Below are 14,648 nucleotides of genomic sequence, written 5' to 3'. Positions count from 1 at the left end.
ATTCCTTGGGCTAAAATACTTTTGCAGTGGCAAGCATGTGTTCATTACTTTTATCTTCTGTTTTTCTTTTGTATAGGAAAGAAATGCTGAAAATGCAATTGAGGCCCTTAAGGAGTATGAGCCTGAAATGGGCAAAGTATATCGACAGGACAGAAAGAGTGTACAGAGAATTAAAGCTAAAGACATAGTTCCTGGTGATATTGTAGAAATTGCTGGTAAGTTATCATTTCTGTTTTATTTTAGATTGTACATCTGAATGCAGTCCTTTTCTCAAGGCTCATAATTATTTTAAAAATCATGCTTGTATACCAATTATATTAACATATTTTCAGTGCCATCCAGACAAATCAAGTTTTCTGTAAAATTTTTTGAAGTATTTTGGTATCTCACTTCATGTTGTTGATAAGGTTTTTTTGTGCAGTGTTTTGAATTATTGTACTTTTACTTTTTGTCCATTGTAGTGCACTAGCACTAGTGAGATAATGAACTTAATCTTGATTTGACAATTAGTTGTAGTGAGCATTTGTTAGAATACTAGTTAATGGCTACCTGGTTTTTCCTATTTTGGTTCTTGGCACAAGTTGTAACTATGTAACTATCAAACTAAGTTGATGGTTAAGGATAATGTAATGGCTCTAAAATCTCTGCTTAAAAAAACTTAACATAACAGTAAGCCAGGGATCTTAGCCTGGAATCTTTGAGTGGGCTTCAAAGAGTTTGTGAATCCAAAGATCTCAAAGGGGTCAGTATCCTCGTTGTATAGTGAACTCTAGTTCAGTACCATGTATTCAGGCAGCACAGAGCACCCCTGGAACCAATCAGAACAGCCTGTGTCATCTTTCTGCTTGGAGTCATTGAACTCTTGGTACACACACGCCCGCCCGCCAGCCAGCCACCCCACCCCCTTCAGCTCTGAATACTTTCATTTGGTTTCTTTTTGTGAATTGTCTCGTAGTAGTGCTTTTATACTGACTTGTGTTGAAGGTGTGCTTTGTTCTTATCTTACTTATTTTAATGAGGAGAATTCAAAGAGCTAATTGCTTGCTCTGTACTCTACAGTTTCGGCCTCTGAAAGGAAATTACCTTGTCACAGGTATTCTCTTATCCATAATTTTTGTCATTAATCTTCCAGAAAAAGAAGAATACTGTCTATATACTTACATGTTGATTACTGAGGACTGCAGAGTGTTAACAAAAGTATACCTCAGAATGAAGTCTTTAGCTGTTGAATTTTTTTTAAACTTATTTTGACCTAATTTCACACTTAAAAGTTGAAAAATCAATAGTAAGAGTTCCCATATGGCCTTTACCTAGATTCTTCAAGTGTTAACATTATATCACATGTGCATTATCCTCCTTCAGTCTGTATATATACATTCACACATTTTTCACTATTTTCAAAAAGTCTGAACTATTTGACAGTAAGTTGCAGGCATGATGCCCCTTTATTCCTAAATACTTGAGTGTTTATTTTATTAAATCAAGGACGTTCTCTTAATGTAACTTCAGTACAATTACCAAAATCAGGAAATTGATGCTATTATCTAATCTGTAAAACTGGATTAGGATTTTTGCCATTTGTCACAGTGGACTTTAGAGCAAAAATATGAGTTAGATTGAATTTTGGCATTGATGTAGAAAATAGGTCAGAATGGGGAAGGCTAGAGATAGGCCATTTTGATGGTCTAGGCAAAAAGATAATGATGTCAAGAGATAAGGAGTGCAGTAGTGTTAAGAATAATGAGGGGAAGATTTTGAGTTTATGAATAGTGGTTGTTAAGTAGGGGTGTCCATCAGAGTCACCTGGAGCACTCTTTAAAGATTTTGTTTTAACCAGGTCTTAATGCAGAATATTAACTCTGACTTTCCCTTGGGCATGGGATTATGGTCATGAATAGTTTGAAAAATGAGTATCAGATGTAGATGCAAAGCAACAGGTTTTGATAACTGAATGGATGGCATTAGGATGTACAATAAAAGATCCTGGCAGAATTTCTAGTTCAGGCGACTGGATGGTGATGGTACTAGTAACTGAGGAAAGAAACATTAGCGGAAAATATTTTGTCTTTCTATACACATATATGGTAGTCATGGTTGCAGATAGTATTTCCTAAATATATGTACAAGATTCTATTTGACTTTGTATGTTTTTAATTTCTCCAGCTGAATCTGTTAATACTCTTCAGCCTCTTAAGAATATAGTCTACTTGAAAATTTAGGGAAATTACCCTGAAAGCCTTTATCCTTAGTTTGTATCAGCAGATGGCACTGGTAAACAGTGTCAGAGGAAACTGTAACCTTGATCCTTAAGGCATCTTCCCATTTGAGGAAATAAATGAAGGCCTGATTTCTCTTTTCCTCTAAAGCCTGGTTCTCTCCAGTCTTTCTCATTTCAGTAATTCTTACTCTAGACACCAAACTAACAGAGAAATTTGGGAGTCATTCTCTTACTATCTCTGAAACATGCCCAAATTTGTGAGCTTCTGTTTCCTCAGTCACCACACCAGTCCCACCATCACCTCACACTGGGCTGTCATTGTGTCCTAATCAGGCTCTGGCTAAGTTGTCCTCTTCTTCCAGTCCATTCCACACAGGGCAGCCAGAGTGGCTTCTTAAAGGTCATGTTTACGCACCTGCTAAAGCCTTTCAATGGCTTCCCTGTTGCACCTGAAATACAAAATGCTTTCACCTAAAGGTCCCTGCATTGTGTAGATCCTGCTTGCTTCTGTGATTTCATCTATACCACTCCCTATGCTCTAGCCATACAGGATTCCTTTTGCAATAATTCAGTACCACTAAACTTCCCTGGCCTTTTTAATTTTTTTTGGTAGGCTAGGCAAATTATGTATAACTTATTAATTTACCAGTGCACAAATCTCACAGTGGTGAAGTTATAACTCTGATCTACCTGACTTTTCTTGCCCACTATGAAATTTCATTCCTTGTGTGTAATGTTTTGTACTTTGCATGTTTGACAGTTTAGGAAGGACAATAATGATGGCTCCATAGTGTGTGTGACCTAAGATTTCTGGTCTTTTGGAACATCCTTAATTAGTTTATATTGTGGTAAAATGTACATAATACACAGTTTATCGTTTTAACCATTTGAAGTACACAGTTCTGCAGCATTAAGTATATTCACGTTGTTGTGCAGTCATCACCACCATCCATCTTCAGAACTTTTTTCATCTTCCCAAACTGAAACTATGTCCCTATTAGACAATAACTTTACTTCACCCCTTTCCTCCAGCTCCTGGTAACCACTCTCCTTCTTTTAATAAAACAATGAATTTAGTAGAAAAAAATGGGCACCTTATCTTAGGTGAATATGTTTACTACTAATAGTAACTATTCTAAGCAGTACACACATTTAAAGCCATTCTGCTTTCACTTATTTCTGAATTCTTTGTAGGGAGAACTAACACGTTCTTATAGTTAACACTTTTTCCCACCAACTCTTCCGTCACTGATTGCTAAAAACATGGATAATGCTTGGACATGAGGGTCTTGTACACTACTCTTTCTTCTTGAATTTTGACCATTCTGAGGGTTGCAGAACATTGATGATATCTAGATTTAGATAGATGTGAACATTTTATTAAACACTTCTGTCATACCACTAGGCAGTGATCACCTTAAAGGCAGAACTGGGCCCCACTAACTGTTGTAATCCTTGTTGAGCATGTAACAAGTTCTCAGTGAATAATAAATGAAACTTAAAATCAGAAGAACCGGATAGGTTCAGCTGATGTAAACATTCTTATGTGCAACTTCTGTGCAGAACAGGTAATTTGAAGTCTGTGTGTGTGTTCAATAATAGCTAAACTTAGATTGTGTATCAGAGACTGTGATGAACTTGCAGGTGCTTGGTTCTTAACTATCCGATCGATGCTCCATAGACGTATACTGTTATGTATGTTTTACAATTCAGGAAACTGAGTCTTTGTGGCTTATTGCTTCTGTTTTCAACTGCAGTTAATGTGCTAGAGAATATACATCCTTTAGCAAATGTGTACATAGCATGTGTGTCAGACCAATTTGTTGGAGGCTCAGGTAACAATTTTTTTAAACAACTTTATTGCGATATGATTCACATGCCATAACATTGACTCTTTTGAAGTGTACCAGGTAAGTGGTTTTTAGTATAATCAAGAGTTGTGCAGTTGTCACTGTCTAATTTCAGAACATTCTCATCCCCTAAAAAAGAAACCTCGTGTCCATTAGCAGTCACTTCCCCTGCTCCCTTTCCCCTGGTCCCTGGCAACCACAATTTACTTTGTTTTTGTGGATTTGCTTATTTGGGACATTGTGTATAAATGGAATCATACAATGTATCGCCTTTCACTTAGCTATTATTTTCAGGATTCATCCATATTGTAGCATGTATCATATTTGTATGTATTATGTATTTAGTTCCTTTTTGTGACTATTCTATTGTACCACATTTTGTTTCATTTATCAGTTCACAGACATTTGGGTTGTTTTTTCCTTTTGGCTATTATGAATTCTACTCTGAATATTCATGTTCAAGTTTTTGTGTGAAAGCATTGTTTCACTCTCTTAGGTACATACATAGACTTGGAATTGCTGGGGCATATGGTGACTCTGTGCTTAACATTTTGAGGAACTTCCAAACTTTCCCAAACTGGTTGCATCATTTTACATTCCCAACAGCAATGTATGAGGTTTCTGATTTCTCCATATCCTTATCAGCACTCTTTACTGTCTTTTAAAATGTTTGAGGTGGTATCACACAGTGATTTTGATTTGTACTCCTAAATTCTTACTGATGTTGAGTATCTTTTCACATGCTTGTTTTCCGTCAATATGTTGTCTTTGGAGAAATGTATATATAAATTCATTGCCCATTTTAATTGGGTTGTCTTTTTAATGTTGAATTGCAAGAGTTCTTTATATATATTTGCTTATCATAGATGGTTTGCAAAACATTTTTCCCATCCTGTTGGCATTCTTTTACTTTCTTAATGGTGTCCTTTGTAGCATACAAGTTTTCAATTCTGATATAGTTCCATTTGTCTATTGTTTTTTCTGTTGTTGCTTGTACATTTGGTGTCATATCTAATAAACTATTGCCTAATCTCAGGTGACAAAGAAGATGTTGGATGTGGTGGGAGTTAGATAATTTCACTCCTTTGGTATAAGGGTGCAGTTTCATTCTTTTACATTTAGATATCCAGTTGAGTCTTCCAGCTTTGTTTTATTTTTGCCAGTTCTGTATTTATTTTGCCAGTTCTGGGTCCCTTGCATTTAAAATTCAAGATTAACTTCTTAATTTCTGCAGAAAAGGCCTGCTGGAATTTGGATAAGAATTATGTTCATTCTGTAGATCAGTTTGGGGAAAATGGCCATTATAACAATTTTAAATCTTCCATTCCATGACCATAGGATGTCTTTCCATTTATTTAGGTCTTTCATTTCTTTTGTCATTCTCTTGTTTTTAGTGTGCAAGTCTTGTATTTAAGTTTATTTCTAAATATTTTACTTTACTGTTTTTGCCTGTTTTGGGGAGGGGAAAGCTATTTGTGATTGAAATTGTTCATTTCATTATCAGATTGTTCTTTCCTAGTGTATAGAAATAAAACAGATATTTGCAATCTTGCTAGACTCTACTACTAGTTTTGATAGTTTTTCAGGGGTTACTTATTCTATATATAAGATCATGTCATCTGCAAACAAATATTTTTATATCTTTCCAGTCTGGGTGCCTTTTATTTATTTTTCTTGTCTCATTGCTCTAGAATCTCCAGTAGAATGTTGAATGGCAATAGCAAACAAGAACAAAAAAGTCCTTGTCTTGTTCCTCATCATAAGGGAAAAGCATCCAATGTTAGCTGTGTATTTCATATATGCCCTTTATCATGTTGAGGAAACCTGGTCACAATTTTAATTTTTGGTTGTCAATATACTCTTTGTTTGGTCTGTTTTGGTGACCTTCCTTGATTGTGTATTTATATCCAAACTAGAAATGATAGTTTTGCTGGATTACTAGAACCACTTGGGTCATTGAATTGGAACATTTTGCAAAAACGTTGTGACTGCTTAGGCATTTATTTATTTATTAAAGTTTCATTGATATACAATCTTATGAAGGTTTCACATGAACAACATTGCAGTTTCGACATTCACTCATATTATCAAGTTCTCATTCCCTGCCCATTGCAGTCACTGTCTATCAGTGTGGTAAGATGTTAAGCATTTATTAAGACTTTTAAGACTATATGTGTTAAGGCTATTTTTAACTTCTAGTTTTATTAGGTTTAGTAATCTAATTAACCCTGCAGTTTGGAGGTTAGCCAAATAATTCAGTTCTGTGGAAGTATAGAAATGAACTCAATTCTAAATGTCAATCTATATTATTTCTCATCATTCTTTCTCTCAACATAACCTGAAGGGATAAATGGCATGAATTGTGCTTTTAGATATGATAATTTTTTACTTTTATTTAAATTATGAAATTGAATGTGAGTTCTTTCTGATGAATTGAAAATCTGCAGAACAGTGTGAACTATTTTGAAGATGAAAGCAAGATGGCATTGCTGTTTTGATACTTGGAGAAAGAAATACACCTATTATAGTGATTGCTTGGTTATAAGGATCACCTTCTAACTTCTGTTGATAAAGTTCTTTTGGCTAGCTTTTGGAAGGCATCTGAGAGGATGGTTCTGCTAAACTTTCTGAAGGCTAGACTGGGCTGGGTGATTTTTCTTTCTTTTCTTTATGAGGGGAAGATGTGAGGAATTAAGGAGATTAAATATTAGATGTTGCTCTACCAGCTAATATCCTTTCTAAGGATATATTATGTAAGCATGCATACCAAATGCTTATGTAAACCTTAGAATACAGGAAGGAGCCAAATAAAATTGATCTGGCAAATAAAAATATGGAGACAGTTACCTGCCAGAAAATATTTCTCTGGATTGCTGGAAACCAAAAGTTGTAAAATCAGGTAATGATTTTATGAGAAATGAGTGGCAGTATTTTTGATGAACATCAAGCTTTCTGTATTATCTGCTAATATTATCAAAGTGAATCAAACTATGATAGTCATAGAAGTCTTAAGTTTAGAATTCTTGGGTTTTAGTATATGCCCTGGGGATGGGGAGTTATTTGTTGATTTCTCAAGGCCACTATTTTCAGGATTGTTTTAAAGAAACTTTATGTATCTTGGTAACCACCCAGAGTTGATGAATAGCACAAGAACATAAATATCCTCAGATAACCTCTGTCCTGTATTATACTCTGGAGCCAATCATATTTTAAGATTGTATAAGAGATAGAAATGATACAGTCTTAACATGAAATTACATTTGCTTTAGCTTTTAAGGAAGTTGATTTTATATTTCCTAAAATGAAGAGTAAATGTTCAGCAGTAGTGTTAGCAGTTTCAGGATTTATTCAATAAAAAGATTACTAGTAAACATGGTAACTATTTTAGGGAAGAAAATTTCACTTTTGATAGTCAACTTGTAGTAATGAAATTTAGTAATATGTGTGAAGTGGCATTTCTAAGCCATTGAGAAAAAGGAAAGTTGTAAAATAGAAAGATGACTTAATTCGTGTAAAAACTGGATTATTATCCTAATTCAGTATGACACAGGACAAAGTAAATTAACCTCTACAGAATCAGATAATTGGAGTAGACTCTTTAAAGGAGGTTTCTGGCTCTAAAAGATGTCTGGTTCAGATAACATGGCCATTTCATATGTTTACTTAGGCCATGAATCCTGGTGGACTTCTTTTGCTTTTAGAATAGGATGGAGCAGCCTGACTGAATAGTCAGCAAACACTTTCTACCTGCCAAGCTCCCTAAAGCAAATATCAAAGGAGTCAGTTCTGTGCTGTACTCCACAGGGGTTGGCAGTCTATTTTTGTACAGGGCTACTTAAATATTTTGGGCTTTGTGGGTCCCAAACAGGTTCTAGAAAAAAAAAATTTTAACAAGACTTTAAAAATGTAAAAATCATTCTTGGCTCAAGGGCTGTTTTTAAAACAAACAAAAACAGGCCTTCAGATTTGGCCAGCTGCTTACAGCACTATTTCTCTAACTTCATGTAGATGGGGATTTTGTTAGAGTAGATTTTGATTTTATAGATCTAGAGTGGGGCCTCATAATTCTGCATTTCTACCAAGCTTCCAAGTGGACCACACTTTGAGGAGCAAAGCTCTAGATCAGTAGTTCTTAATCATTTTTAGGTCACAGTCCCTTTGAGAATTAATGAAATCTATGGACCCTCTTCTCAAAAGTCATAAATTCAAAAATCTTGCATGCGGTTTCAGGGGATTCATTTGCCCTTCTTGCTAGAATCCACCCTAGGATTCTAGCTATTTGGTTTTTTTAAATGAAGTGTACTGCATGATCCAATAATTCTACTTCTGGGTATATATCCAAAGGAAATGAAATCACCACCCCAAAGAGTTATTTGCACCCCCGTGATCACTGCAGTATTATATACGTAGGCAAGACATGGCAACAACCTATGTGTCCATCTGTGGATGAACAGATAAATAGATATACGTGTGTGCAATGGAATATTACTAATCTATAAAAAAGGAAATCCTGCCATTCATGACAACATGGATGGATCTTGAGGGTATGATGCTGAAATAAGTCAGACAAAGACAAATTCAGTGTAATCTCAGTTATATGTAAAATCTAAAAAAAAAAAGCCAGACTCATAGAAACAGAGATCAGATTGGTAATTTGCCTGGGTGACGTTGGTCAGAAGGTACAAAATTCCACTGACGAGATAAATATGTTCTGGGGATGTAAAATACAGTGTGATGACTACAGTTAACAATACTATATTGTATATTTGGAAGTTGCTAAGAGTAGCTCTTAAAAGTTCTTATCACAAGGAAAAAAATTATAACTGAGGTGATGGGGGTTAAGTAATTGTAGTAATCATTTTGTAATATATACATATATCAAATCTGCATCTTAAATTTATACAGTGTTATATATGTTGATTTATATCTAAATAGAACTGGGGGGAAATACAGTTAAACAAAAATAAAATATTGTCTGGCTAAGCAATTTGCATAGTGTTGGTGGAACGTTGTTGGAGTAAACAGTTTTTACCTGTTCCTAAAATGTGAACACGAAGAAGTAGAAGCAAAGATGTATGAATAAATATTACGTGGTGAGCAGGTTTATTCTCTTGCCTTTTCCCCCATGGAATTGTTTTCACAATGAGAAGGATGAGAGAACAGTTACAGATGGAGATCTGAGTCATCTGTGTCCAGGTAATAGTAGAAATAATTATTTCAGTCCCTGTAAGTTAAAGCTTGGTTTTACAAACACAGGCAAACATAATTTCTGAATCTTGGGTATAAGCAGAAGAGCAAATAGTCTACAACAGAATTCAGTGTGAATGTATTAAGACCTAGGGCCCTTCATTCAAGCACTGTCAGGGTAGCTAAGACATTAAAAACTGTGAAGAGTGCAGAACTATCTCCCTGACCATCAGATCGTGATGGACCAGTTGATCTTGAAGCCTAACCTAAATTTCACGGTGCTGGCATGGCATTTCCTAATTTCTTGTAATCATCTGCTCCCCAATCCCCATGACTCAGTGGTAGTCACAGTACCAGTAAATGCCGACCTTTCTATCCTTGCTTCTATGATTAAGATTTAGGAAAAATTAGAAGAAACCACATGGCATAAAGAGTATGTTTCCTAAGTGTGGCACAAAAACACAAAGATCACTAGATTTGACTATGTAAAAATGTAAAACAAATTTTGATGATAATAAAAGAACTTTGAAAAAAAGTGTTTTGGTGTTCCAGTGCTCAGAAAAATACAAGATTGAGACTATGGGGAAATGGCAGGGATATATTTTTGGTAGAGATGTACATTTGTAGGAAAATGCTGTTTCTACAAGTCTATCCTCCAGAAGTAGTATGTAAGTAAAAAATGTTTATCATATGACATGACAACAGGAAAAATTAGAAAACACCTACATGGCATGAAAATGGTGACATTTAGTCCATAGGATAGGATAGTATGGTTATAAAACATTGACCTTGAGCAGATTAGCTTTCTGTGCCTCGTTTTCCTCATCTGTAAACTGGGGATGAAGATAATCACACTTTCCCTATAATTATAAAGATTAAGAGTTAGTAATTCATACAGTCTTTATAGCAATACTTGGTGTAGAGTAAACATTCTCCAAATTTTAGTGGGCATTATTATTCAGCCATTAAAAAAAGAAAAGACAGATAAGTATATACTTGGGGTGGGACGAAGGAGAAAAGGTTTGTGAAGACTCAGCATTTTGAGGAATTGAAGACCATTGTGTTTGAAGCTTAAAGGGAAGGGAGAAAATGGTAAGGAAAGAGTAAGCAGCAGTTGGGCCATTGGGAGGGTGTTATGAACCATGGTTAAGGTATCAAATTTTATCTCCAGTCTAGTAAGAAGTTGCTGTAAGATTTTAAGCAAGAAAATGATACCACTTTTGCACTTTTAAAAGATGAGTCTTATCATAGATAATACTCCTCAAAAAAATCAGATTGGGAGCAGACATAGTACACTATGGCAGTTTGTAGTGTTCCTTTCCCACTCTCCCCATGGCCTGGAAATAGTTTTAAGTAGGCAAGTAGGGCTTTTCAAGTGAAGAATTTCATTCACTCTGCCTCAGTACAAATTTATGACTCAAATTGGAAACATAAGTGAAAATGTTTGAGTCATAGTTTAGTGTTTAAGTAATTTTGGTTAATTCTATTATGTCTTGCTTTTCCTAGGAGCTGTTCAAACTCAAAAACAATAGTGGTATTTAGGAAGTAATTTCTGATCTTATATAAAGAAAAGATTTGAATAATTCTGGTGGAATTTGCCACAATAAGATTTTTTTCTTACATATAACCAATTCATAAAAAGGCCTTTTCTGGGTTATTATTTTAGCCATCACTATTTTTGACATAATATAAACAATGTTTAGGTATCATGGCTTATAAACACTCCGTCTAGGTTTTATGGTAAAGAAAGCTTTTGTTCAGTTCTAAAATGTGCCAAAGTAATAATTTCCTTTAACTGACTTTTACTTGTATGCCTGGTAGTTTCACATTAAGTATACATTGAGGATTTTGTTCAGAGTGGACATCTCTATTATGATCACAGTTTAAAGAGCTATGGACTTACGGAGCTAAGAGCTGAATTTGAAAAAATGTCAGATGTTAAGCAAATGGAAAGTAGTTGAAATAAAATCTACTCTTTTATTTTGCTGCCTGAACCCAGGAGAGAGGAAAAAATTTCAGAGAAAAAAATTGCAGAACATCCCCTTGGCAAGAGTAAGAATTTTCCACTACCACTTGCCCTGAGGGCATTGACATGCCTCATCAGAGAAATATTGCTGGATATGATCACTACCTATTCCTCACACACAAACCCTGCCTGAAATTCACAGAAGCCTGCAAAGGAAGATTGTGTCTTAGTTTGAAAAGTATTCATTGAATCTTTACTTATGGGTCTTTTACTTCTTAGAGAAAATCTGCTTCCGTATAGTTTCAGTTGTAAATTGACTCTTAGAAACAAAAAGCAGGAAAGAAAGCCGAGTCACACAGCAAGTTGAAGGACGTCTTTTATTAATTAAGGTTTTGTAGGCAAGATGTCTTTTACTTCCTAGCTTTAGTTTCTTTTCTGAAATGAAGACATGGGTTGGTCAGGATGATGTGAGGGTCTTTCTAGCTAAGAGAATACTAGAATATGGCAGGTTTTTAAGACCAGTTCGGACTTAAGACTCTTTTAGTACCTTTCCACAAAGAGATCAGTTTCTGTTGGAAACAAACTGAATACATTTCCCAGCGTTGGGGGACTTAGGGTCTTCTTGGCCTACAGCTGGCATAGTTAGTACATGAGAAGCAGCACATAGTAAAGGCTCTTTGAAAGAATCCCTTCATGGGATCTGTGACCCACCCCAAATGCATTGAATCAAGAGCATGTCCTGAGATTCTGTAGTTTATAAAAGGTCCCCAGATCATCTTTTAATTCCTAAATGTTTCATTATTTTCCTATTGTAGGATGGAAGAACAGTTGAGAAGATCTTTAACGTCAATTTTTAAGGGTTTTCCAGGTAGTTTTTTCCAGTAGCATTTGACGTTTGAGTCATTCCTGAATGTTTGGTCAACAATGAAATGTTTATTGTTATAATTTCTGTACAGCAACAAGACAGTCTTCCTATATTTAAAATAGACCTTTAATGGAAAAGTAGTGGCTAGTTTCTTTATGCCAGTATAAATATAATTTTTAATGCTCTGTGTATATATATTATTGACCCCACCTTAAACTAATAGCTAATATGTTGGCTGTATTACCCAGGAAAGAAATTTAAACTTGGTATTTATTGCCTCAGAAATACATTTGCCATCTATTTCAAATCCTCTGAGTTTCCACTGAAACACAGCAAAATAAATGCCAAGACACTATTTTTGGGTCCTCTCATAATTTATTTTCAATTTGAATATATGATTGCTGGCTTTAAATGTAGCTCTACATGACAGTGTGAGCTAGTGCTTATAAAAGAAATAGTTTAAATAGAAAAAAAGGATTACCTTTATTTAAGTATAAAACAAAACCTTTAAGATTTTTTTGTATGTTCAGCCGTTACAGTGCAGGAATATGCTAGTGCTTATAGATTATCAGGACCTCTTTGCCACATCAGAAGCACATCTGCTTCTGTAGGATTGTGACATAAATTGCCTCAGACATCAAAGGAACATTTTCAAGTAAATTTTCCATTTAGGGTCATATGCTTATCATTGAACTTGCATTCTTTCCATGTTCAAGATCATGCAGGATCAAATTATTTCCACCAGAAATAATGCAGAAAGTGTTTGGTTTCTGTAAAGTTGGTTTTAAGTTTTTATCTTATTGGGACATTTTAGCTGTTGAAGGTCACTAAAGTTTAGGATATGGTTACTTTAGAGTGAGAATTACATTAAAATGAAAGGTTCTAGTTTATTCAGTCTGAATATTGCTATTCATTGCATAAGCATTTCCAGTAGGAATTTCACCTTAATTTAATGTGTCCCTGCAGTCAAATGCAAGGATGATCTTTGTCCCTTGAGATTATATATTGACAGTCTCTTTCTGTGCTGCCTTGTGACCACATTTCTTACTTAGGCTACAGGGTTATTTCATGAGCTTGAGCTGAAATTAAAATCTCTGAAATGGAGAAAAATCAGAAATAAACTGAAGGTTTAACAAATGAAAGAAATCTACTACTTGGTCAGAATGGCTATTTTGGTAATTTTTTATTAACCGATGACAGTTACAGTTCAGTATGTACAGCAAGTATGGAAAAATGAAGATATGACTTAAAAATACCACATGCATTTTTAGAGTAAACAAATTTTAATTTTTAGCTGTCCTTGCGTAAGACTTCAAAAGCTATCTTAGTTACCTTTCAGAAAGGTAATGTCCAGTTGCTTTGGTACTGGTGAGTACTCATTCAACAATATCTGAATACCTACACTGTGCTGGCACTGTTCTAAAGGTGCATGTGAAACACTGGCTCTGTATGTTCCTGGGTTTGCCTTGTGGCATTTACTTCATACATGCAAGGAAAAGGGCTAAAATTTGGGCCCTGTAAGTGCTATTAAAGGAACTCTAGCCTAGAGAAGACCCCAGTTGACTTAAAGATCTAGAGGCTTATTCATTTATTTGATAAATCATATTTAAAAGGGTATTGGAGGGCACAAGGTAAAAAGTCTCCTTCTACCCATGTCCAGCTACCCAGTATTCCCAGTTGGTTATACCTTCCTAGATGTATTTCCTTAGACATGATGCTTCACATTTGAGTTTTTCCTACTTCATATACAGTATATCTCAGGAAATGTTCACTTTAGTATGAATAGAGTTGTCTCATCTTCTCTTAATGAAAAACTGCTGTGATTAACCACATATTGTGTAACCATATCTATAGAATAAATTCCTTGTAGTGGAATTTATGGAGTAAAAAGATTATCATTCACAATTATGTATTGCCAAAATGCCCTCCAGAGATTTTTGTGTAACAAGTTTTTCCTTCCCATTCAGCAGCATATGTTAGTCACAAAGTCTGGAAGCATAGTTGAATTATATATATTAAATGGACTATTAATATTACATGGCATGCTTAGTGACATTACATATGTCCAGTTTGTCCTTATTAGCAGTGCATTAACGCAGAATACTTATTAATTTCTGCTTAAGCACTTGACCCTAAGTTTGTGCCTCTGATTTTTTTCCTTATTAAAACTAAAATTTCCAGATCTTAGTCACCTTAGTATAAGAGTCTCTGCCTGTTTCTATACATCTTTGCAAACTTAGTGCATTTTCTCAACTCTTATTTGTGAATTTCATAGTTTAAAAGTGGTGTCTCTAGTTTTATTTTGCATTCCTCTTTTGAGATTGAGAATCTTTTTAAAGAGCCATTTGTTTCCTCTTCACAATAATTTAGCTTTTCTGATGAAGTAAACCTTGGCATATATAACTCCATCCCCCTCACCATGCCACACATGCATGTGCATGTGTGTAAATAATGTATGCTTCGTATTTCTTCAGGCATCATTCTCTTCCTGTGTAATTCAAATATTGTATCTGTCCAGCAAAGGAGTTTTATGATTCTGGGGATAAGTTGGTTATCTTGCTT

The 14,648-nt window shown here is 34.9% G+C and overlaps 1 protein-coding gene across 2 annotated transcripts in view; it reads left to right on the top strand.

Annotated features, from left to right (window-relative positions):
• ATP2A2 (ATPase sarcoplasmic/endoplasmic reticulum Ca2+ transporting 2) overlaps positions 1 to 14,648 on the top strand; it is a 52,305-nt gene that overhangs the window by 11,667 nt on the left and 25,990 nt on the right. For both annotated transcript variants that reach the window (XR_005033334.2, XM_036929323.2), the window contains exon 5: positions 77 to 215. Coding sequence is in view for 1 of the 2 variants with exons in the window: in XM_036929323.2 (XP_036785218.1) it covers positions 77 to 215 (139 nt within the window). In the remaining variant the exon portion in view is untranslated. The remainder of the gene's footprint in view (positions 1 to 76; positions 216 to 14,648) is intronic.

Source organism: Manis pentadactyla, chromosome 14 (assembly GCF_030020395.1).
Source record: "Manis pentadactyla isolate mManPen7 chromosome 14, mManPen7.hap1, whole genome shotgun sequence".
In the NCBI taxonomy this organism is placed as follows: domain Eukaryota; kingdom Metazoa; phylum Chordata; class Mammalia; order Pholidota; family Manidae; genus Manis; species Manis pentadactyla.
This window is presented reverse-complemented; position numbering and strand designations above follow the sequence as displayed.